At 39.8% G+C, this 25,699-nt stretch overlaps 1 protein-coding gene across 1 annotated transcript in view; it reads left to right on the top strand.

Annotated features, from left to right (window-relative positions):
* Nucleotides 1-2,053: 2,053 nt before the first annotated feature.
* Nucleotides 2,054-25,699, top strand: part of TTLL11 (tubulin tyrosine ligase like 11) — a 50,458-nt gene continuing 26,812 nt past the window's right edge. The window contains exons 1-6 of the mRNA XM_040606683.1: nucleotides 2,054-2,512; nucleotides 9,365-9,461; nucleotides 11,242-11,375; nucleotides 18,857-19,432; nucleotides 20,024-20,119; nucleotides 20,660-20,778. Coding sequence (XP_040462617.1) covers nucleotides 2,156-2,512; nucleotides 9,365-9,461; nucleotides 11,242-11,375; nucleotides 18,857-19,432; nucleotides 20,024-20,119; nucleotides 20,660-20,778 — 1,379 coding nt within the window. The 5' untranslated portion in view covers nucleotides 2,054-2,155. The remainder of the gene's footprint in view (nucleotides 2,513-9,364; nucleotides 9,462-11,241; nucleotides 11,376-18,856; nucleotides 19,433-20,023; nucleotides 20,120-20,659; nucleotides 20,779-25,699) is intronic.

The raw sequence follows: 25,699 nt of genomic DNA, 5'->3' as shown, positions 1-25,699 counted from the left end.
AAGTTTTTAATAAAAGAATTGTCACAGCTATACCAAAAAAAAAAAAAAAAAAAAGGTACATCACTTAATAGCAATCTGAGAACCACCAAGAGCAAACTACATGACCTCAGCTTTCCTGGTCACTTCACATTGTAAGACACAGCACTGTAATTAATTACTTAATTTTGTCTCTTCATTGCCTGCAAAAGTATATGGCAGAAGATAGGGGACGCACTGAAAAAATATTTGTAGTGTTAGGATTGCAGGTGAAGCTCTAGTTTGCTCTTGAAATAAGACAGTATCTTGGTGATTAAACTTTCTTCTTCATAAACAACTGCTGACTTCTGGAAAAGGGTCCACACGTGTGGGACCACAGTTACGGGCACATTGTGTCTCATGTCTTGGTTTCTATAAAACACCAGGGAGCGTGTGAGGTGAGAATGAGAGATTAATCCAGATGTTCCTGAAACCTGATCTAGCAGGGTGAAAGATACATTCGTATCTCCTCCTGGTCTGAGGAGTTCCACAGTCTGGCACTTAATCTTGATGTAACCTTTTAATTTTAACATGCAGCTAACAGGAAGTCCCAAATGTTGCTGCATTCATTTAAATTTTGCTTTCATTCCAATGTTTTCTTCCGATGTCCCGTTTCAGTTCTGTTCTATGCCAGGCGCACGACCCTAGTGACAGCTCCTTCACACAGAATTCTGATTATTCCTGCCTTCCCCCGCCCCTTCCCCCGCCCCTTCCCCGCCCCTTCCCCCGCCCCTTCCCCGCCCCTTCCCCCGCCCCTTCCCCGCCCCTTCCCCCGCCAGGCCGCATTTCCCAGGGCGCAGCGCCACCGCGCTGCCGCCGCTTCCCCACCCCGCTCCGCGGGCCTGCCCTGCAGGTAGCGCCCCCTCGCTCACATGTGCGCCAATTTTAACTGATACCGATGCGAGAAAATACAGTGAGAAACATAAAACTCTACCGGCAGGAGCTGCACAGATAACAGGAACCATCACCAGGCAGGCAGGGGCCTCACTGCCTGGAGAGAAGGTCTGGGGCTCGGCCCGCTTAGCACTTCAGAAGGGACAGTTAGTAGAGATGTTGGTGAGCTCCACAAGAACGTAAATCAGTACCCTTCTGACAAGGACGTGCTAATTGCTAAAAGAAAAACTACTGAAGTGATAAGACTCAAGGACACTAGGATAAAATAATTGTGGTAGTGTGAGATCACGTCCTACTCAAATGGCCCCCCCGAAGAGAGTGAATCCCCTGCTCTGGGAGCGTGCCCAGTTAATTAATGAACTGTTCCTTTACATTGAAGGAAGAAAGTAACCAGTAATTAGTTAGTAGGTGTAGACTTTGGGCAGAACTAACCAACTTGACTGTATAAATATGTACTGTGAGTACAACTCGGTGTGCAAGATAGGAGCCATCCCCCTTGCACCTGGCGCCGCAACAAACGTATCTGCTTTATAACTTACTGAGTTTAATTCCACACATCAATACTGGGAGGGATTCAGCTATCTGCATTGTAAAGCAGTTTTTGTATTTTCTTGCTGTGCGTTTGACTCACTGCGCGCCCATTCCCCGCGGCTTTTGATTATAAATAATTCAATAAAATACAGAAACCAATCAAAGCATACAGCAGACACCAGTCCAGGGCACTAAGCCGGTCATGACTGAACGAGGGTGAGGAAACTCAAGCGGCGCCGGTCCGAAGCAGAGCAGCAAGGTTTTGTCCCGGCCTAACGGCGGCAGGACCCCCACCTCACAGGAAAATCACCCCGCCACACGAAAAAAAATGGATTTAATTTCTAAACCGCGCGGGCGGGGGCAGCGGTAGCAAAGCCAGCGGCCCTCAGGCGCGGCGAGAGCCGCACGCCCGCCCCTAGGCGGAGACCGCCACCCGCGGCCGCGACTTCCCGCCCAGCGCCGCCCGCTTCCAAGATGGCCGCCGCGCCCCACCCCGAGCCTGTTTCGAAATGGCCTCCCCAAAAGTAGGCCGGCGGCCCTGCCCGCTCCCAAAATGGCCGAGGCGGCCGCAGCGCGTCATTACCGGCGGGGCGGAGCGAGGCGTGTCACCGCCTCACGGCGATTGGCCCCTCGCGCGGCCCGTCCGCCGGCTCCGCTCTCATGGCAACGGGCGGGGAGCGGGGGTGGCGGTCGGGCCGAGGCAGCGCGCCGCGGGATGGAGCCGGCCGGGGCCCCGCCGCAGGGTTGCGGCCCTGCCCGGGAGGCGGAGGAGCCCCCGGGGTCCCCGGCCCTCCCCCCTGAGGAGCTGCAGGGCGGCCAGCCAGCCAGGCAGTCCCCGGGAGAAGAGGCGCTGCCCGCCGCGGCCGGCCGGGAGCGGGGCTGCCGAGGGGCCGGCCCGCAGGGCCCGCCGGGGCGGGCGGCGCGGGGCAGGGGGCGGCGGGCGCCGGGCCGGCGCGGCGGGGAGGAAGGGGTCCGGGCCGCCCGGCGGCCCCGCGTCACGGTGGACAGCTCCAAGGCCAAGACCTCGCTGGAGGCGCTGAAGATCAGCCTGCGGCAGCTGCGCTGGAGGGAGGTGAGCGTCCGCCCGGCCCGCGGGAGGCTGCCGGGGCCGCCCTCCCCTTCCCCGCCTGCCCCTGGCTGCGGCAGGGCCCCGGCCCTGCCCTCCGCTCCGCCCGCGGCGCCGCCGCCGCCGGGGCAGCCCGCCCCCCCGTGCCGTGGGCTCTGCCGCGGCCAGGCGCCTCTGCTCCTCCTCCGCCTCCCCGGGCGGGCAGGAGCAGGCTGCTGGGGCCCGGCTGGTGTCACCCGGGCCCGGGGCTTCTCTAATTCAGTGTCACCTCTGGAGGCTGATGTGATTCATGATCAAGATTGCCATCGCCAGTTATGCAAGCCAAAATGGGGGTAATCGGATGTTACGGTTTAAAGCTTGAACTGATCATTGGAAAGGGCTAGAAAGAAACCTGCCCCTCTGCATAAATGTTTGGCGTGTTGTGTCCCTTTCCGTTTCTTTCCTTTCACCCTTCCTGCACAATACGCATACGGAAATCAGGCTCGTGAGCGTGGAGGGAAAGGTATAACCTGCCAGATCAGCTGGCTAATCCATGGCAAAGCCTCCGCATCGCGGATTATCCTGGAGACGTGTCAAAGAGCACTGCATATGAATGAAATATTAAACCTCCTAATAATGCATACATAACAGGCGTTAGCCTTCTAAATTGTTGCATGTAGAGAAGACAGGCTTTTTTTCCCCCCCTACAGCTTGAGTCTTGTGTTCTTTTTGTGATGTGTGAATTCAGTGTCTGCCTGTCAGTGGTGAGCTGGGGTGATGACAGTACAGGAGCTGGCACAAAACTGATGCTTTTGAACTCCTTATTTAAAATTCTGAAGAGATTTCTAATGTATATCTTACTATAGATGCTAAATCATACCAAAAAAGATTTTCTTTCCATAATAACTTTATAAATGGCTTTATAGAAGTTGAGATGGCTTGTAGGAGCCTTTTGAGGAGCTACTGTAAGAAAAAGGGTATTTGTAATCCATTTAGAAGAGGGAAGCTGGAGGGGACATAAACTGGAAGGATAAAACCTGAGGATGAGTTGTTTCTTCGTGTGCAGAGCTAGGGTGCAGCTGCGTCATCTGGGCACCTGCTCCACTTAACAAAGCTGCCTCTGGGATGCCTGCTCACAAGATACAAATATTTCTGTGTACCTGAGGCTTTTTTAATGAAATTTCTATGGTCTTGGGGTAGGCAGTCTGTGTTGTGCCTAACCTCAGAGTTAAATGCTACAAATTTATTTTCTGGAGGATTGAGTGGCAGTAAATATTACCTAAGTTTATTTGTAATGTCCTAAGTACTAGTACCACAAAGACATAGATGCTTCTCGCCAGGTAGAGTAATGCTTTCTCATTCTCTGTTTTCGTAAAATTTTATTTCAAGTTTTTTGTTACTTAAATCCAGTGGGAGAATATAAAAATCTCGTTGCACAAATGCTCCAGTTCTCAACTCCTGCTCTTAGAGCAAAGTAGTAAGGAGCCAGCGGAGGCGTGACATTAAAACCTGTTACGCTTACCTCTTTTAGCCCTCAGTGTACCTGTGGAGTGTCTGTCAGCAGCCTTGCTCCATGTTCTGCTCTGTGGCATACAGAGCAAAGGGGACTTCACACATAATTTCTTCTTGCTTATTGTCAAGTTTTACGTTCAGAGTGCCTGGTACCATTCCAGTGAGTGTTTCTGAATTACTGATTTAAGTTAGCCTCACAAGTTATGTTGGTAATGAGCCATACTTACTGGTTAATTTTGTCTTTTCTGTTTCCTGAGGTTTTACTGTTTTGCGTATCTGTCTTGCACTTGGTATTCTGTCCTACAAATTGATTTGTTTCACATGCTCTTGTTCCTCTTTTGAGTATCTGCACTGTATTAATCAGCATTCTCCTTCCTGCTCTGCATCCCCCAACAGCAATTGCTTTTACTTCATCTTTTTTAGTTTACTGTCTCCCTCAATATCCCGTCTCCTCCATCCATTAGCTTGGTCAATATTTTTTCATTTAGTCTGTTGCTTCCTCTTCTGGCCACTTCATACTCTTAATAAAGAGACCTAATAAGGAATTTTGCAATGCTAGACTGTACCATCTAGGTGGCCAGCAATTCATTCCCTTGTAAACAAGTCACTGTAATGTATTGCTGTATATTTTTCAGCTTATAAATAGGTTAATAAGTATGAACATGATATTTCTCAAGGAAGTGTTTTGGTTTTTTCTTTATTTCCCTCTTACCTACCCACCCCGCCCCGAAGGTGGGAAGAGTAATGAAAGGGGAACTGATATTAGCTATGATTCTTAACCAGTAGTTTTTATATTGTGGAAAGTGTGAGGGTAAAAGTCTTCTAGGATGGGAGCAAGGCAGACTGTTGACTTCAAGCTAGCAGACTTTAAGTAGACACAGGGAATCAGTAGGCAAAATCTCATCTAGATTTGAAGAGGAAAATAACATTAAGAAAAGAAATCAAAGGAAAACTATTTTATTCAAGTTACATATAATTTTGAAAGCTCTCCCTTTCAAATGTTTAGAAAAATAGCACTGAAGTATTTGTTCAAACAGCTATCGTTGGTGCCGGAGAGCCTTGGAAATAGTTGCACTGTTCCAGCAGTACCAGCAGAGGGGACACATGATGTTTCTTGTAGGATCCATAAAAATAATTTGAAAAAAATCTTAAAGTGGTAATGAGATGCACATATTGTTAATACTGATGTTTCAGGGGCTGGTATTGTACTTGTCATCCCTTGTATAATACTTTTCAAGGTGATTGTGTCTTGGGGTTTGATGTAGTATATTTGATCCTCCTTCTGCCTCACTTTTTTTTCCCCATTGCTGCTTTTGCTTTGTTTCTGTTTTTCTCTGTGTTTGCTGCTGGTTGTGCTGGCTTGAATGTTTTGTGGGGCAGGAGACATTACGCTAGGCTTTTTAAAGCGAGCTCCTTTTTATTGATAACTTTTTCTGTCTAATGGATACTATCATTACAGTGTCATACAGGCTTTTGGTTGGTGGTTTTTTTTTTTGGGTTTTTTTTTTTTTTTTGTTTGTTTGTTTTTTGTTTGTTTTGTTTTTTGTTTGTTTGTTTGTTTTAAGTTGTATGTTCTGGAATCTCCTTGCAGTAGTTACCCTGACTTGTTGGAAGAGCTTTTTTGAGTAATAGTATGTTCCCTGATAATTTGTAGAAGTATGACATAACACACCATGTGAGTACAGAATTGTCCACATGGTAGTAGTTCATTTTAGTAAACTAACATATGGTAAATGCCATTACAAGACACAAACAAAAAAAACCAAACCAAAAAAATCCCAATACTCTAAACATGGCTAATATTGATCAACAGTTTGTTCTATGGCACTGATACGTGAGGAAGAGGTGAAAGTCTGAGAGAGCATGATTTGACTATTGAGATTCTGTTATCAAAAGCAAAACACAGTAAACAATGTTGTTTTTTTTTCCAGCTGTAGGAATTTTGAGTAAATTAAATTATCAACCATGATAGTTTTGCCTGGGCAACATGCAGGGGAGGACCTTTTAAAAAGCATTGCAGAATTTTAATGTGCATGCCAGTGAAGCAATTACTCCCATCACTAGATTGGACTATCTGATTTGGTGTGTCAGATTCTTTAAATGAACATGATATGCCAAATGAAATAATAGGCACAAATTGAGCTTGCATCCTGAGTTTATTCATCACTTAATAAATTATTTCTTCGGCTAGCTTTCAATTACTAGGAAAATGGAAGAAGCAGATGTCTTGGGCATCAAATATCCCAGCGTTAAGCGTTTCATTTGTCTCGCTGTTCAGTAGCTGCATGGAAGTGTTGAAATAGTTTGAAATTTTATGCTGGGAAAACCTGACTAGAAGACGAGTCATTTAACTTGTCATTAAACATGATGGAACAGACTGATGTGACCCATGAGACAATTTAAATTATTGGCTTCTAATCAAAAGGTAGAAATGACCTGTCAGACAAATCTGACTGTGATTAATTGTGTCAAAAAGTTGTGGAAACAATTCTGTTCTCATTGTGGCTCCTTGTTTATTTGTTCTGACAAGTGTCGCTCAAATCTAGATGAAAAAGATTTAAAATAAATTGTTTGAAGAGTTAGTGAATTGATTGCAACCTGCAAGTTGTTTGCAGTGACTGATCCGAGGACCAGGCTGTTTTTCTGCACAGGATGGGCCTGCTGCAGCAAGGATGGCTCCACGTTTATAGCCTCCGTTCCCCGTGGCTGCGAACATCTTGGCTTTGGCACGTGTTAGTGCAGATCTGGGGTTATTGCAGCTGACACAAGGTAGCTGAAGACAGAAGTTGTTACGAGAACAGCAGGCTGCTTCAATTGTCCAGCTTTCTCCTTTTAGTTAGTCCCCTGCAGCAGGAGCTGGGGAGGTGGCAGAAAGGCCTCTTTTATCACCATTAAGATTAATCTATATCTGCCTGGCGCTGCCAGAGGGAGCCAAAAAATCGAACTTGTTTGTTCCTTTCCAAACACTATTCTTACGTAAAAGTATATTGCAGATGGTAAAGAATCCTTCCCAGCTCATTCAGGAGGTGCATTTGATCCCTTTGTTGGATAAATCCAAATAATCTTGATTTGTCAGGAGCAGGGAAGTAGCTATGCTATCTTAATCGGTGATGCAGGGGTGCAGTGCTTCCATTTTCCAGTCCAGAGCTGCTCACTTTTCATCTGTTGTGAAATGATTTCTGCACAGTGTTTGTAAAGTGCTTTGATATCCTCTGTAGATGAAAGGTGTTATATAAATGCAAATTTCATTCCTTTCATTTCAATTTCATTTAATAAATAAATAAATTGTTCAGGTTTTACTGGGAAGGGCACTCTGAGACCTAATGCTGCATCTGTATTCTGGATGTACCTGTGGAGAGAGGTTAAGGCCACTGATTGTCTTTCAGAGCCTAACAGAATTAATTTTCACTTGTACAGAAACAGATTTTGCAGGCTGAATAATAATGAAATAAGTGAAGAATCCACTGGCTCTGTTAAATTGGGTATCTCATCCCTATGAGTAAGGAAACAGAGGAAGGATGCATTGCTCAATTAGCATTTTAAATTAATTTTTCAAGGCTATTTACTGAGGAAACTGAAATTTTAATTAGAGTAGCAAATAAAGTAATTCACTCAAAAGCTTTATGAGACTTTTCTGTCATATTGAAAAAAAATCCAATGCTTAAAGAAATGTTTTAAAGCAAGAAAATTTACATTTTGAGTAAAGAACAAGTGGTTTCTGCAAAATACTGTGGTTCTTTCAATAAGTGAATAGTATGGAAGTTGCTGTGTAATGAGGATGGTAGATATTTAATACAAATGTGTCCTAAAAATGCTGTGGTCAGAAATACAGCATATTTATTTGAAAAAGATGTAGCCTAATAATAGAAGAGATTCCTGTGTATATATTCTGTGTGGTATTTAAATGGTATCTACATGGAGTTGCAGATATAATGGGGTTTTTGATTGCTAAATGGGACTGTGTCTAAGAGAACAAGTGGGAAAAAGAAGAGTATCCTTTTTTACACACACACACAAAAAAATATTTATTATAACATGGATTACAAATGTTTGGGTTTTAACTTAGTAATTTTTTTTTTTTTTAATCTTTGGATACTGCTAATTCATGGGGCTTTTGGTCTTATTGCTGGTAGCTTCTCGGTTTTTTAAACCCACTTTACCACTACTAGAACCTGTTGCTATCAGTAATTGGCAGTGCTGTTTCAGAGCTCTTCAGACTGCTTAAAAAAAGGTTGATCTTTTTGCTAATAGAAAAAAAACAACTATACAGTTTTCCAATTATGGTGAAACCTTGTGTGAATGGGAGAAGAGGCTGGAATACTTAACACTGTTGAAATAATTGCATTCGTTCTTAATAGCTTAAATATATATGCTCAACAAATGATTAATTGGATTGCGAGGTTTTCTGTTAATTGCAGGCTATTAGTACCAGAAAGGAATTAATACTGTATAAACTAATACATATAACTGAATATGTATAAATGAATAATACAGTTATTTCACTTAAATATCTTGCTTTGAATATCCATTTTAAATTTATTGCAGCTTAGACACCAATGTAAATCAGCTTGCTCAGAAAGTGCTTTGCAGTTACAACCTACTATTAATTTACAACGATGTTACTAACTATATGTATTTCCTGAAATGAGTTACTAGCAGTAATGTTTCGTGCTGATGGGAAACTGGGAGCACATGGAGATGCCACGTGGTTGGGGGTGAAGGGCCACCACGGGTATGGGTGCAATCTGGGAGAAGGCTGTGGGTTACCAAGCTGCAGAGAGGGAGTGTAAATATAGGGCATAGGACTTTGCATTAAATGGTGATCTTTTTAAGACTAGGAGTTGATTTAGTAACTGCCAGTAATGACAATTCCTCCATGACCTCTGGTGTTTTTTTTTTTTATCATCCCTGAAACGGGGGAGAAAAAAGAAAAAAACTCAATGCAAAACACTGTCACACTTTGTTTACTTCCCAGCTGTAACACTTGCTATTGCTGTGCCTTCATGTGCCGGAATTAAGTGCTGCTTAATGAAATTTTATTCCCTGTAATAGTATTTTAAATGACAAATGAGTCATGCCTTAATTGTGGTTGATAACAAGCTTAGAGTTTCTCAGTACAGATCATGTCTCTCAGTTATTTGTTTTTAGTTTTAGAAACCTTTCCTGGTTTGTTAACATCTTGAGCTTTAGAGTCTTGAACTGATCAAAATATTCTTCGTTTTGCAACCAAAATATAGAGCATATTTTCTTTTGACAGTCAGAAGACTGTTCCTGAATGGTTTATGCTTAACATGAGCATTTAGAAAAGTAAGGAATGAATGGGTATTGCCAGATTGCTTCAAAACTTGTCTCTTGTCTCTTTTCCAGTTTCCTTTTGGCAGACGCTTGCCGTGCGATATCTATTGGCATGGGGTATCATTTCATGATAATAATATATTCTCAGGTCAAGTCAACAAGTTTCCAGGTACGTTACTTCTGTTTAGAGTTTAAACAACTGCTTTAAAAACATGATGATTTTAACTGTTTCTGTGTTTTACTGTTTTTTAATGTGAATTATCTGCCTAATCAGGTGCTAGCATTTTTAGCATATTACTGTTTCTGGTAGGTGGCTTCTGCTTAGGTGGTAAGAATATCAGAATGGGTGTCTTGAACAGTATCTGAAATGAAATTTGTTTCGGAGAGAAAGTGGTTTTGGTGAAGAAAATGCTTAGTATGTATGACTTAAGGAAAAATAAAGAGTGTTAGGCTACAATTTAAGTGACGTATGCAATTCTTGTTGGTCATCTAGCACTGATAACAGCGCTGTATCTTTGGATTTGGTTTTGATTCAAAGTGGCAAGAGTCTGTTTTGTTTTGTACTCTGGCCTATCTCAGGGAGAAGCTCGAAGCACAGTTCCTCAAATGGATTTTTTTAATATTGAAGAGTTCACGTCAGTCCTCATCTTATGATGACTCTTCTACTTTTTTAAGCTCCCTTTTTTCTCATTTAATCCCTGTTGAGATCTCTCTAAATAAGACCTAAGAGCTTAGGTATTGACTTACCAAAGCCCTTTACTTCAGATTTATTGCTGCTGTTGGTATGCTGTGAGAAGAACCCTCAGATATTGAACTTTATGCTTTGTTTACCCTGACTTTCTCCTGTCTGGAGGAAATTCACGTTCAGGTATTGGATGGTGTAGTTTTCTGGTGGTTTAAATCCGTGTCAGGTGAACACAGTAAGCAAGTGGCCCGCATGGTAGTCAAAAACAGAGTCCTTCAGAACTAGACCTGGCTTCCAGGAACATCGTGCTAACTTGATGCTGGGTTTTACTATATTTTTTCTTTTTCAAAAGAGATCTGGATGCTTTTCTTAGTCACTTGTGAGAGGATTCAAAGAATCTGAAAGGGTTGGTCTGCAAGAAGACTTAAAACTTTTCCATAAAAATAGCTTTTTAGTCTCATTCCCAATGGAAACAAGACTCAGCAATTGTGTGTGTGTTGCCCATTATGTCCTCCTTGTACCTTTGGAATCTTCTGGCCAAAATTAACCACACTCAATAAAGATCTGCAGTCTCAGACTGCTGCGATCCCGTAGGTTTTGTGGAAACTTGCTGACCTTGTAGGGAAGAAGCCCACAGATGATGATCTCACTGAGAAAGAAGCTGCAGCATGAACCTTGTAAGCTGTAATATCTGAAAGCGTACAAACAACTCAACAGTAACTCTGACTGCCTCAGCCCTCGTGAAAAACTTCTGCCAGAGCTCACACAGATCTGCGTGTGGCTTGGTCCAGGCATGAGATTCAAAGCTGCAGGAAAGCAGCTAAGTTTGTCTGCTCACAAAATAACTTATTCTTTCTGATGTAGTTACTTAAATGAATGCAAAGTAAACATGAAGTGGTTGATTATATTTAAAGGAAATTTTTATCTGTCCTGGAATGATAGCAGGCTAGGGCAATAATTTTGGATTAAGGTAAAGGCAGTAGTCACTATTTGATGAAAGCTTCCCCTCTATTATTCTGAGCTGTATTTTTCCTAATTATTTTTTTTAATATGATACAGTAATACATACAATATGAAATAGGGCAGGAGAATGCTACAAATACTTTGTCAGATCTTAAAAATTTTGAAAGGTTTTCAGCTTTATTGAGAGCAATGACTAGAGTGCCTTACTAGTAGGGTGAGCAATAATATCACAATTTACTTCTAGGATGAACTACAGTGCAGGTTTTTCATGACTTCTAGACACTCTCTATTCTTTTCCTAGGCATGACAGAGATGGTACGAAAAATTACACTGAGTCGGGCAGTGCGAACAATGCAAGATCTGTTTCCTCTTGAATATAATTTCTATCCTCGATCTTGGATTCTGCCAGAAGAATTTCCCCTCTTTGTGGCTGAGGTAGATTACTTTTACTCTCAGAACAGTATAACTTGTTGGATATTGTTGCCATTTGTTAGTTATTTGTTGTTATTTGTTGTTAGTTCTTAGTCTTTCATACCTACCAGATTATTTAAAATCACACTTGGGTGCTTTAGATTACATGTTTTTCAATTTGCCTGAGATCAGACATAGTCTGGATGAACTGCTTTTGTTTGTTATGTTCTAGAGTAAACTTAAAAGCAATAATGCTTCTCTGCAATGCCAGAAGAGATGTCTGAAAATTAAACATGGTAGAATCATAAGCCCTTTCCTTCCATATTCCACTGAGTTTAAAAGGGCTGAGGAGGTTCCAGTACAGTGTGTGCAGTGTGGTACTTCACCATGTTCACTCTCACTGAAGTCTTTTTAGTCCGTTTGGCCTGTTCTATCCAAATCCTTCAAAAGAGCATTTTGGACTGTGCATCATTAGGTATACTCGCATCTCCCTGAATAATTGTTTGTTTGAATCTCTTGTCAGACTGTTGCTTTGTTTAAATATTCAGAATGTAATAAAATGCCATTCTTTTTCAGCTTTTTTATTTTTTTCCAAAAAAGTGATGCTGTGTGTTGGCGTTTGGTTCTGTTATTACAAATATATATTTTTTTAAATATTGTATGTATTTGTTTTAACCCTGTCTGACTCGCCCAGTGCTTTTTTGTATTCTCCAGTATCCTCTGCTTGGAAAAGTGAGAGAAAAAGGTATGGACTTTAATAGACTTCTATATTGTGTGTCACTTTTTAGATAATTGCCATATCCACAATCCAATTAAATTCATGAACGTCTTCTAATATATACTCTTCAAGTGTCCTGGGTCACTGCCATGGCATTGCTAGTTAACAGCAAAAATGAATAAAATCCCAACAGTACTTTAGCCTTATTGCTTTAGATGTAAGACCAATTTGTAAAAGGAGTATAAATTATCCGATCAATTTAGCAGTGACAGGTAGATAAGTGAAAATAACTTGGAAGTGAACTTTCAAAATGGTGCACTGGGGCCCCAGCAATGACTGTTTTGGGAATTGTGCCTGTCTTGGTTGCAAGGCACTGAACTGAGAGCGCGTAGCCGTGTGGTCCGCACACCAGGTTAAACGCACGGACCCGCACGCTGTCAGCAGGTGGCACTGCAAATAAATACTTTTCTCTGGTTGAGCAGTTACTGGAGTGAAAATGATTCGGTTTTTGTTCCAAGAATAACAGATGTCCGGTAGCATGCTCCTAGGAGTTTCCTTTGCATATGTTCTTCCATCTGTGTTTGAGAAAAGCATAGTTCTTGTTATCAAACATTATATTTTATGTTGTAAGAGTTTATGTTCTACTTAACACAAGTTTGTAATGTAACCCCTCCAAAACAAGAAAAAATACAAAACAAAAAATTCCAAATCCGCTGTGAACTATAAATGGTTCAGAACACTTTCATTTGCAGTTTCATGAGCTCTCAGTAGGGCTTCTCCAGTCTTTCCTGTTATTTGTTTATATATGGTTTTGTTTGCTTTAGAACCAAGGTATCCTAATGCTGCTAAAAATGCCAGTGCTCAGAAACTGATTTTTCAGCTTATTAATAAATGAGTACAATACAGCATTGGCAGTGCCTGCATGTTAGACATACCTGTATAGGACCTGGCATATACTTGAATATGAGTGCTATCTGTACATTTACCTGAGCAAAAGATCACCATCGTTTTAACCATCTCTGTCTCTGGCACTTCTGGAATTAAGGCTGTATTGTCATGGGCTGCAGCTACTAAGCATGTAGCTCTAGATCTGTCATGCTGAAACTCATGTCGTTGCACCTCTACTGGTACTAGTATTCAAGTCCTTTAGGGCACAGTTAACTACCACAAGTCAAATTCTGTGTCTGTGTAGGTATAGGTTAGACATGAGAAGATGGTGCTGTTTGTAGTGTAAGATTTTGTCACACAGAGCTGGACTAAGAAGTGAACACCTAAGAGATTTTATTTGTGATAGAAATGACTACTGAAAGAAGAAACTCCTTGAGAATTTAAATCTCATGGCTACCTCCTGAAGCACTGTAACATTTCAAAACACTTTTCTCAAGTATCCTTATTTTGCCTCACTTCTGTAGACATGATCAAGAACTTTTGTCATACCTTTGTATCAATAACTACATCAAATGCTGTCAGCTTTTCCCAGTTTCCCCTATACCTAAATCCAGGTAGAAGACACTACAGCTAATCCAATGTTAATCTTCTGTCCTTTAAAAGCCAGTAATTGATGAGAAAGCTGCACTCTTGAATTTGTTGTGGATGAGCTTCATATTGGGAAATACCAATAAAATGGTAGTTCCCTTAGTGTCATTTGTATTGAAATGAAACAGTGATAGGTATTTCTAACAAAGGCTTAAAAGTTCATTTTACTAAGTAAATAATACTTAACTATTTTCAATATTCACCTTTGGGGTTTTTTTATCTCCTAAACCATTTTGTATTAACATGTCACTGTAACAGATGATAAATTGCAGACAAGCAAATTTCTCAGGTGCTACAGTAATCACCCCTTCATTAACAGAGAAGAATCTGTTGGAATCTATGTGCTAAGAATTTATTTCTAATAGAAAATTCCAATTTCTGAAAAGTAACTAGCTTGGGATTCAAACCAGGACCTTGATTGTTCTCATACTGCCTTCGTTGTGTCGTCTGTGAGGATGATGAATAGGCCTAGTATGATTAATTTTTAATAAGAATCTAATTTGGACAGTCTAATTTTCAGCGCAGCATTTTTTTTGTGGTTTAATCAGGTTTTTAGCTTTTGGATACCTCTTGGGCATAGACATGAATGTTCTAGTCTTTGTGCTGTCAAATCTTATAGCCCATAAAATGTAACACTCAATTCATTCAGCCTGTGCTCCCTCATGAAGGGCAAACCTGTAAATGGATCAGATTTTCCTACCGTTAGACGTCATACTCTCCTCTTGCTGTTGACTGTAAACAGTTAACATGTTTTTAAAGATAACTTCCTTCTGTCAAGCAAAGTACACAGAAATATCTCATTTTGTGTGAACTAATTTTCCTACATGACTGAATTGTCTGAGTCTGGACAAGCCTCCTCATAATGAGAATGTGAAAGAATATAGTTGAGGGGATTGTGGAGAATTTGAAGACTGCTGTCAGGAATTTCCTTGAAGATCAAGAAACCATCTGTTTTCTTCAAGACAGTCAATCTGCTGCAAAACAAACTGGCTCAGGATTACTATTCCCCCTTTCCCCACCCTCCTGTCTTCATCTGTCATGTGTAAGTTTTGATGGACTAGAAGGCCTGAATAATATCCAGGCCTTCTAGTCCGTCAAAAAAAGGACTAGAAAATGATGGAGAATATAACTTCCTTTGCAGCTAAATGGAAGGAGTTAACTATGAGATCTATGAGACCAATGATTGTTAAAATGCAGTACTTCAAAAGCAGGTTGCTGTTGCTTCTTTAACAATAGTCCTTGGAAGGTGTTATCTTTTTTGAAAAAGTGCTGCTGTAGCAGAGCAGAAGGAGCCTGAGGCATGAACGACAGAAATGGGAATGGGAGGCAGGTGATGCCCTGGCTGGTGTCATAGAGGGTCTTTGTTACTTTCTGCACTAGTAGACCATGATGGGCACTTCGTATGCACAACTAGAGTCATAGTAGGATATGTTTGGTCATGGAGGTTTGATAACTAAGTACCTTTCTGGGATGCTGACTTTAGCAATGGTGAACCAGAGAAGCTCCTTTAGTATGCAGAGTAATGTCATGTCAGGGGAAGATTATTCTTTAGCGATAAAAAGACTAGGGCATAAATCCTGATTTTCCTTCTTTGCATATGTAGGCCTGCTGATCTACTTGGACCTATTTATGCATGTGCTGTTTATGTAAGCCTGATCTCTGTTGTGGCATTTTATCCCTCAAGGTGACCTCTTTGTAAGAAGGATCTTTCATTGAGTTAGTATGACATTTGTCTGTGAGAGAAATCCTGGTCTCAATAATTACTCTTGAATTTCTGCTGTAGTTAGAAGGAAGGCTTTTAGTGGTGTGGTTCTCAATGAGCTACATAACTGGATGGGATGGAGCCAGAAGTCCTTCAGGCCTTGGGAACGTCACCGCTAGCAGAGCTGTGCCTTACATGTGGATCAGCAGCCTGATGTAGGCACAGGGGTGCTCTCTAGAAGTCACGACAATCTGACCGGTGCTCAGCCTGCTCCAGTGTGCTCATTTTTTCTCTTTCATTCTGCAGTGCCAGGGCTGATGGTGGCAATTGATTGGTTTTTCTTTGTTAGCTTGTGTCCTGAGGCTTCTTAAAGTCAATCTCCGGTTGTTGCTGGTAAGCCGCAGGGCTGCGTAAAACCAGATCACAGACTTCGTTTAGCATGTGTCTGGCTGAATGGAGAGAATAGCAGCTGCAGGTCTGGTGCGGTACAACGTGTATGCAAGAAAAGTATGATCTGTACTGTGACATCCCTCCGTTTTGACAAGAGATTTTAAGTGCTTTACTCTTCTGAATCCCCTCAGTAGCTGATAAAGGTGTTAGCCTACATCCTGTGTTTTCTTTAGCTGTGTTCTCTGTTAGGAGTCCCTGTGCCAGTGCCGTTAGGAATTTCATGAGCTACAGTCATGGTTATATTCTTTCCTTTCTACATGTTGTAAAACATGCCATATTTTATGAATTTTAAAAAATTATTCTAAGATAACTGTAAATCCTTCCTGACTTTCTTTCTCAATTTCACTACTTAAAATTGGGGCAGCCAAATCTCTGCAGTTCTTATTTTTGCTATATAAGTAATAAATAAACTAAAATTTATTTAGGCAGCAGGAGATATGCATGTACATGAAGGATATTCAGCAGATGTGTCAGGCCCTTACGGTGACCTAGTTACTGTCTTCCTGGTTTTTTTGTGTCCTCAAATAAAATGCATTGAAGCTTGCAAACTTAAGGTTTGCTTCTTGGGAATGTGAGTTTTGTAGACAATTTAGATTGTGTAATTGCTCTTTTATCTGATGTAAAAATATTCCTTAATATATTTGGTTTGGGTGGTGGGTTTTTTTTTGAGAGAGAGTTTTGAGTGATTATATGCAGTTTACAAAAGTGCACATTTGAATCCAGTGATTAGTTCTTGGTGCCATGTTTAATTCTGACTCACTGTATCCAGTTGGGAATGACATTAGTCTCCAAACATTCCCTGCTAAATGAATGTGTCAGTTTAACATGTTCAAAGGCCAAAACAACCTTATTACGATAATCATGTTTTGGACTACCAACTATTAACAGGCTGTTACAGGTGTGTTTGTTTAATTTTCTCACAGATAAAATAACTGATTCTTTTGGAAAGAAAAATGGGCATTTCTTTTTTTTTTTTAATAATTCTTTATGTAACTTCTATTAGTTTGTTAAAACCAAAATCTCCAAAGATGTTTATTGTTGCTTCCAAGAAGCTAGTTTCTATAAAAGGCTGTTGTCTCTTACAGTGCCAAGCCCTGTTTATGCTCCAGAAATCAAGCTGCTGATGTTGGTGTGTAGAAACAACGGTGGGATTGAGCAAAAAGTTCAGATTCAATTGCCTTTTGAATTTGAGACATTTGGATCTAGATCAGAGTTTTAGAACTTTTTTCCTTTTTATTCTTCTCACTTTCTGAGTGAGGATGCAGACACCTCTCTCTAGTATTATAATTCCCTATAATTTACTTTTGTGTTTCATCTTACTAAGGCCACATCTAGGATTCTGTAGGACAGCTACATACTTCCCCATCACTGTTACAATTTCTGTTTGTGATAAACCACTTCCCTTGCATGCCCCAAGAATTAAGGGCATGATGTGGAAAAAACCTCAAGGTATGGCTATAATGGCTTATAATGTACTCGGGGATATCTACAAAGCAGTGAAAGAACTGGATACACAAGTATCAAGGTTCATGCTGCTGTAAACAATGCAGAAATAGGTCATACAGTCCTTCAGTGACAGTCTTACAAAGTATTAAATTTGCTGTAACGAACAGAGATCTTTCATGGCAAGGCACTATAAACAATGGATAGAAACTGATACTGAAAGGTACTGGTTTGCTAATTGTTCCTCTTTCCCCTGCCCCTCTCTTGCTCTTTCTGTGTCTTGATGATCTTTATACATATCCTCACAGTGTATTAGGTGTGAAAATGTCTTACCTGCTAGTTCCTTTCTAGTGGGGGCCATCTCCCACCATCCCGTACGTAGTAAGTTCAATTGTCAATATGTGTCTTTGGAAAAAACGTTTTCCAGAATTATTCTATTGATTTAATTTGTTAGCAGTAAAGAGTATTTGATACAACTTTTTAAGAAATCTGCAAACATTTATCTGTAAAAGAGGTGAAATGCATCTTGTCTAGTGGCTTTTCTAAGTGTTTTGCATATTAAAATGCATTATGCTGCGTAGATGCTGGTGCTGGCTGTTCGTGAGCTCGTATGCTAGAGTGCACCGTATTTCATGCTGAACCAGCACAGCAGTGGTGAACATCTGAACACATGCACTGTCTTGAGGAAATGACAGGCCAGGTGTGGAGTGCTTTGTAGATTCATCCAAAAGTTTAGATTTGGTACTAGACACCATCACATTCTCTGCCGATTTTCTTCCCTTTCTTGATTTTACACTAGGCACATCTAAAGAAAGTATTTGAATTGTCATGAACAGATCTTCCTAATACAAATCAAAGCCACTGAGAAGAGTTACTGAAATCGTGATCAAATTTTCTTTCTTGCATTGGATAGAGAAGTTGTAATTGCATGTCAGGCTTGAAGGGAATTCTGGTATAATTTAGAAAACCCTTCATTTTGGAAAACTGGTAGGTAACAATTTCAGCATAAACGCTGTGCTTTGCTTAGTAAATTAATGGTATTTGCTTAATATCTATACATGTTCTAAGTTTTTGTACATTTGGCTCAACATTCCCTAGTTTTACTAACACTGGGTATCTGATTGTGAAAAATACTCAGTGGTGGAAAAAGGTATTATCAGTGCCAGATTTTTACTTTATCTTTTCTTCTTCCCATACTGTTCTGTCTGCATTCATATCTCAATAAATAAGGTGTCTTTCCTTGGGTTAATGATTATCTTTGTCATTCTAGTCATTCAAAATGCAGCATGAAAGTTTAACTTTGCGGTTTCATATATATTGTTGACTAATGAAATGGAGCTCATGAGATATACAGCATTTCGTTTTGTAAATTGGTACATAACATTGAAAAGAAGATCTTGAAATCATTTATACAATGGTTTGTTAAATAAAATGACCTTTTGCCTGTACTAGTAATTCCCTACTCATGCTTTTTTGTTGTCTTTGTGCTTGTCGGCACTGTTTATCTTTTACCTTTTTTGCACAGTGTTTACTACTATAGTGATCATGTTATTTTTATGTATTTTTGTTAATGAATGCAGTTCATTGATTTTCATGGTATCAGCTAGTCTTCTCCCCTCCATTTAGTGTCTTTCAGTGTAATTCTTTTCCTTTTAGGTCCGTATGATGAAAGACAGCGATCCATCCTGGAAGCCCACTTTTATTGTAAAACCTGATGGAGGGTGCCAGGGGGATGGTATCTACCTCATTAAAGACCCAAGTGACATCAGACTGACAGGAAGCATCCAGAGCCGGCCAGCTGTGGTCCAGGAATATATTTGCAAACCACTGCTTGTTGACAAACTGAAATTTGATATTCGACTTTATGTCTTACTGAAATCTTTAGAACCCTTAGAGATTTATATAGCCAAAGATGGACTTTCTAGATTTTGTACAGAGCCCTATCAAGAACCCAGTCTAAAAAATTTGCACCAGGTTTTTATGCACTTAACCAATTATTCACTAAATATCCATAGTGGTAATTTCATCCATTCTGATAATGTGAACACTGGCAGCAAGAGGACTTTTTCAAGCATTCTGTGCAGACTGTCTTCCAGAGGAGCTGATGTCAAAAAGCTGTGGTCAGATATAATATCACTGGTGATTAAAACCATTATTGCACTGACACCAGAACTGAAGGTTTACTATCAGTCTGACATACCAGCAGGAAAGCCTGGGCCAACTTGCTTCCAGGTAGGCTGGAATTTCTGCCAGAAATGCAGTTATTTCTATGCGTGGGTTAATTTTCTGAGTGTTCAATTAATTTTCTAAAAGCTTTCTCTAGTTATGTTGCTGAACACTGGTTGGGTATAGTACACAGACTGAATAGCATTGTGTGAGATAAGAGCTTAGGTTCTCCTCACGCAAGTTTTGCCCTACAAATCTCAGTCTCCTGACCTAATAGCCATAAGCATATACGGGGAATTTTCAATGGGTATCAGTCATTAGTAGCAGTATTCGTTCCATCTTCTGGGTGTTGTAACTATGAAGCTTTGCAGCTTCCTAATGCAGCTATGGTGATGGCAGTTTTAAGAGCCACTTGTCATAGGTGCTAAGATTCCATGTTGACAGATGCAGCATTTAGAGATAGGGATGATGTGAAATTAGCCATCAGTATTGAAGACAAACAGTTTCAGTAATTATGCAACAATATAGCGTGTTGCTCAGTTATTTCTCTTTTGTCCCTCAAATGTTTCTTCCTCCTGAATGTTGATGTATGGATGACCATTGCGTTCTCTAGGACACTGAGTAGAACTGAAGTAACACATTGCTTGTTTTGCACAGATTTTAGGGTTTGACATTCTCCTAATGAAAAACTTGAAGCCCATGTTACTAGAAGTAAATGCAAACCCCAGCATGAGAATAGAACATGAGCAGGAGGTAAGACCTCTCAACACAATAGTGATACTGGAATAAAATTGTTTAGGTTTCGTTTTCTGGTCCTTTTCCTTGTTTGAAAGATGAATGCTGTCTGATAATATGAAACCTCCATGGTTCTCTGTAATTTTCTGCTTTGAAATCGTTGCTAATCTTATAACGTGGAAATATGATTTATTGGAATTGTGAAAGCTCTCCATCATCTTTGTCATAAATACATTTATTCATCATCCCCTGCAGTTGAGTTAATTGTGTTTGGGGGTTTGCTAATATTTTTTTTCATGTTTGTATATATAATATAAAGATAACATTGGCAACAATCTTTTTTTTTTTTTTAATATTTCAATTTACTAGAGAAACTTGCCAAAAATCGCTGTAATACCTCAACATTTTCAGTTTTGTATTTGTGTATCCTTTAGGAAGTATTATGTAATCTATCATCGTGTATCTAAAACACATATGACATGGATGAAGTTTGTGCAAATGTGGAATAAATAATCCTTAGTTCTATACTGAGTAATTGTATCCCTTTGTAATTTAAAGCTTTCTCCTGGAGTATTTGAAAATGTCCCAAGCCCTGTTGATGAAGAAGTGAAAGTGGCTGTTATCAGAGACACTCTTCGTCTAGTGGACCCTCAGAAAAAAAAGAGAAAAGATACCCAGTAAGTGTGTTCACTGTCTGTTTTTTGCATCAGTGCCTTGCAAAGTGTAAAGTATTTTTTCCCTGTTATGTTGGTTTATCCAGGACAATGAGTTCCCAACTGTCTGTGTAACTCCTTTTGCATCTACAAGTGTTAACTGTTTCAGAAAAGCTTGTAGGATATTTATTGGTGGCATGGTACAAAAAGAGTACCTGGATTTGTAAATCTGCCAGAGGAAGGTCAGGGAAAAAAACCCCATTTTATTGTACGTTCTGTTTAGTAGCAGCAAGTCCCCCAAGTGGTATTCTCACAGCTCGGCACTGAGAGTTTCACATGCTGCTTTCCTACAGGGTTGGTGGAAGTGTGGAAGGAGCCATGCAAGTGCTCTAGCTCAAGGAATTGAAGGAGTCCACAAACTGACAGTAAATTCGGCTTTTTCAGTTCCCCTGGAACATCCTACCTTTGATTTAGAACTGGTACAAACAATTTAGTAACCCAGATTTATTTATTTGTACTTTTACTTGAGGACTTTTTTATTTTTGATGCAAAACAGTCATGAGATGTAATTTGTGTGTTAATCTGCTTGAAAGACACAAATTACTCTGCGTGAATTGCCCCACTGGAGCTGAAAAGTATGAATACTGTATTTAGAAATTGCTTCCTTGATCTGTGATAATAAACATAGTTAAATCTATGAAATCTAGAAATGAGAGGAACTGCCTGAAGCAGCTTGCACAGAAATGCTTGTTGCGGGATCAGGCTGAGAGAAATAGTATCTTCTTTTTTTGATGAAAGACCTTGTTTTAAGCAGTTCCTTGGAGACTTGAAAGGGAGATTTTTTTTTTATTTATTTTTTTCCCTGTCCCTAGAAAGTCTTGCTCATAGGCTTGCCTCCATACTAGAATATCTATCTTGTTCTTCTCTTGGCACTTAGTGGCAACCTTAAATACGTTATTCATGTTCTATAATGATCTCAAGTACAGATCTGCTGTCCTTTTGTAGACAGTCCCATGAACAAGACATGACTGATAATATTTACAAGTTCTGTATTATTCAATATTATTATAAGATCAGACTTTTTTCAGAGGCAGTGCCACACATAAAGGTTGCTGTGGCCAGTATACAGAACGTTTTTCAAAGCAATCTATACTGCGTGTTGCCTGTACTTAACCTTCACCCTTAAGATTACTTCAGTGCATGGAGCTGAAAAAAGATAATTTTTTAACCTGTAATTATGTAACTAGTCTTTTTTTTTTCTGTGTGCTGAAGTTATGTCAGGCATTCATTAACTACATATTAGATATGGAAAAAAGGCAAATGATGTTTACACATAAATTCTTGGAGAATGCCAGTGTGTGGAATGCTCATTCAACTGAGGATTCTTCTCTGATACATTTTGAGTACTAAATAATTTATAACAGGATTAGTTGGTGGTGAGATAAACTATTGGCTCTTTACAGCAGGAATTCTTGCTGTGATGCAGCTTTTTTTCCAGGATAATCTGGTTAACAGAGCATCTTTTTGATGGGTATCTACGTTTCTTCACCATAAGTCAATCCTGTTTCTTGCTGCGAAGAGCACTATTCTGATAACTTTTTGTGTGGATATACGGGAACTCTTGTGTGACAAGTGCCTGCCTGTTCAGCTGAGATTAACCCCTTCTACTTCCAAGTACTTTTTATTGAACTGGGGATGTTGCATGGAACTTCTTGAGGGAGACATGATATTACTGTCAGCTTCAAGTAAAGGACCTCATTGTGATCACCTATGGAGATTTACACCAAAGCAAAAGCATTTGAGGGAGGAACTGAGCACCAGTTGCTTTTGCCACCCCTTTCCCTAGCAAAGGTTTTGCAATGCTTTCGCCTTGTGTCCTGGCTCTCGCTCATTTCAGTGTGTTTCAACCAGTTCTAACATGTGCTCCTGTGTTCGTTCTCCAAACACTCCTACCAGTAACCACAGAGAAATGGCATCGTTCCTGTTTGCAGGACAAAGATTATCACTAAATAATTGACTGGAGATAGAAAACTGACAGGAGTTTACCTATCCATTGTTACACTTTTGCTAGTCTAATTGTGCTTGGCGGCAGGGCAAGCAAAATTTGGCCTTTTAATGTAAAAAAATCTAAAACAACTGGAAGAGTTCCTATTCTGACAGCTAACCAGCAGCAAACATTTAGACTCTAGTTTTGATGTTAATTAATGGACACAAAGTTTTGATGATATATATATATATAACGCTGAGTTTGAACACACAGGGGGGAATGCTGAGAAGTCTGAGCAGCATCTCGGGTAAATATTCTGCTATGGAGATGCATTTGATTTCCCTCTAATTATCTCCCAGATTAAAATAAATGAAGCATATAAACAAAAGTGAGTTTTAGAAGTCATCCTGAAGTACTTCATTATCAGGAAAGATTAATAGTTCAGAGATTTTTTTTTTTAGTTTAGTTTTTTCTCATCTTTATGGAGTTTTGATTTTTTTTCTCCTTCGTGTGACATAATACTGAAATAAAAGTTGAATAAGATCAGTTTATTGTGCCATACATATCTCTTAATTTTTCCAAGACAATTCCAGTCCTTACATGCACCGATCACTAGTAATTATCTTGCCACTGCCAATAAGTAGTCGTTGAAACTCTGCAGTGACACAAGTCCAAGTGAATGTACTTAAATATACTTAATGGCTGTTGTTCCACAGTATGAATGAACTTTTCTTGGTTTTCAGAATTTGTCCTGGCCATTTACATACTGAGGTGTGTAGTTAATAATTTGTGCACGTAACATGTTTAAACAAACTTCAAATTCATGCAAAGGTTTATTTTTTTTAATAGAGGAAATACCTTCTTTTGTAGAGATGAGGGAAGCCTGTGTTATTCTGTGGTGCAAAAAACATAGGGAATTAAAACAGAATAAAAAGTGACACAGCCACATATGAGGCTTTTGGGAAGGATGAGCAGGGTGGGTACTGCACAGCACCGGCTTTGCCCCGCTGGACAAATCCTGTATACCTCGGATATACACAGAAAACCTATTCTGGATGTCAGGATCCTGATAGCGGTAGGTATCCCTATAAAGGTTAATGTCCTGCTTTGGTGCATTAATTTAATTGTTGCTTCCAAATCCTCTGCCTTAGCGCAATTGTAGCCAAAGTCAGATGACAGCAGTTTCCAAATAACTATTAATAGAGAGATTTAGAGCCCTGTACTGCTTTGCAGGCTGGAGATGTATGTCAATGGGTCAGAGCCTCTCAAGAGGAGAATCTGAAAGTGACTCTGCTGGTTACTTTGTTAGACTGTTTTCAAGCCATTCTGTAACCCAGAGGGTGAGTGGTGTCTGGCTTTGCCTGATCAAGTACAGTCTCGGTAGCCCTTTCTGAAATTAAAGGCGGCAGCTAATCAAGTAAATGTTGTGTGTTTTGGTTTACTTTTTTTTTCTTTTTCTTTTTTTTTTTTTTTAAATCAGCTAAAGTGCACTGTTATAAAAAGAGGGTTTCTGATTTATGTAGAACCTTTTTTGCCCTGGCTTTGGTTCCTACACTAGTCCTATTTTCTGTAGGCATCCTTAATTTGGAACTCATTTCGCATATCATTGAGAAATTAAAACATTTAATGAAATAAAATGTAAGTTACTAACTCTTTGCTTCTGTTTGTGTGGCAGTACTGTTCTTGTGGATTTTAAGGCTTCAGTAGATCATTGCAATTATCCAGGCATGATGACATGGTGGAACAAACACAATTATTTGTGGCTGAATTGTTTTCCTGGAAAGATGGGATTTTAAACTCCTCTGTCAATCTGTTAAATATTATCAAAGTTTACTTTCTTCTAGTGTTACTACAGAGTGAATTCAGGGGGGTAGTGATGGCCAGTAATCTTAATCTCTGTTCTGAACATCTGTTACTGCTAATTCTGGAATGATTGTGGTGGGTTTTCCATCTAACATTCTTTCAGCCACGGTAGCTCTTTTGACTTGAATTTGTGATCTAGTGAAGACCTTCACTACCAATTTAACCAGCTGGTCACTGTGTCATCAGGAGGTAGCGTTCCTCCTTGAGTGAGAAATCTAATGTTAAAGAAGAAAAAGAGGGGGAATGGATGTAGTTTCTTTAAGATATTCAAAGCATTGTGTATAATAGGGGTGGTGCGTGTCCCTTCATAGGATGACAGTGTGCATTTTTATCCAAGCCTGTAATTGCCAAATTTTCTAACCATGTTGCCTACACCTGACTTGAAGAGCGATGTACTTGTCACGTAGTAGTAATATAGGATAAGGGGCTGAACTGTGCTTAATAACGTTTCTACAAAGAAACTTGTATAAAGCTTGTATAGTGTTAAATTTGCTCTGGATTTACTTCTTGCGGCAGAGGTACTGTTCACAGCCTGCTGAAGGTGGGACGAGACTTCAGCTAAAGGAAATTTGTACTATTAAGTGAATGGTCTAATAACACCGAACAGCATTTAAAGTAAATCAACGTTACTTATGTAAACAGCAGTGTTTAATTAAGATAATCACTGATGCAAATCATTGTTGATGTTATGCCTCCAACAGAAGATGTGTTTTACAAGGCTTCACAAACTTTTTTTTTTGCCTAGTTTTGAATCTTTATAGTAGGAAAAGGTTTTAGTTTCAGTGTTTGTTTAATTATTAGCAATTTATTCTTCTTAAAATTGCATTAGATTTGAGGAGCAAAAGAGTCTCAGTCTTGTGTGCAAATACTATATTATTCACTGGATCTATAATCTATAACTAGATGTTAGATTTAAACTATTTGACTGGTGGTGTAATTGCAAGCTGTGAGTATCATTTGGAGTGGGTCTGTTCTAAATGTCTTGGGAAGATCATTTATATCATCTCATCAATGCTAATGGTCTGCTTTCCTGTCCTGTCAAAAATATCTGTGTTCTAGTTTACTAATGCTAATTAATCCAGCAATAATAAGCAA

Source organism: Falco naumanni, chromosome 9 (genome assembly GCF_017639655.2).
Source record: "Falco naumanni isolate bFalNau1 chromosome 9, bFalNau1.pat, whole genome shotgun sequence".
Classification (NCBI taxonomy): domain Eukaryota; kingdom Metazoa; phylum Chordata; class Aves; order Falconiformes; family Falconidae; genus Falco; species Falco naumanni.
The sequence above is the reverse complement of the archived record's forward strand: the minus strand, read 5'-3'. Positions and strand labels throughout refer to the sequence as shown.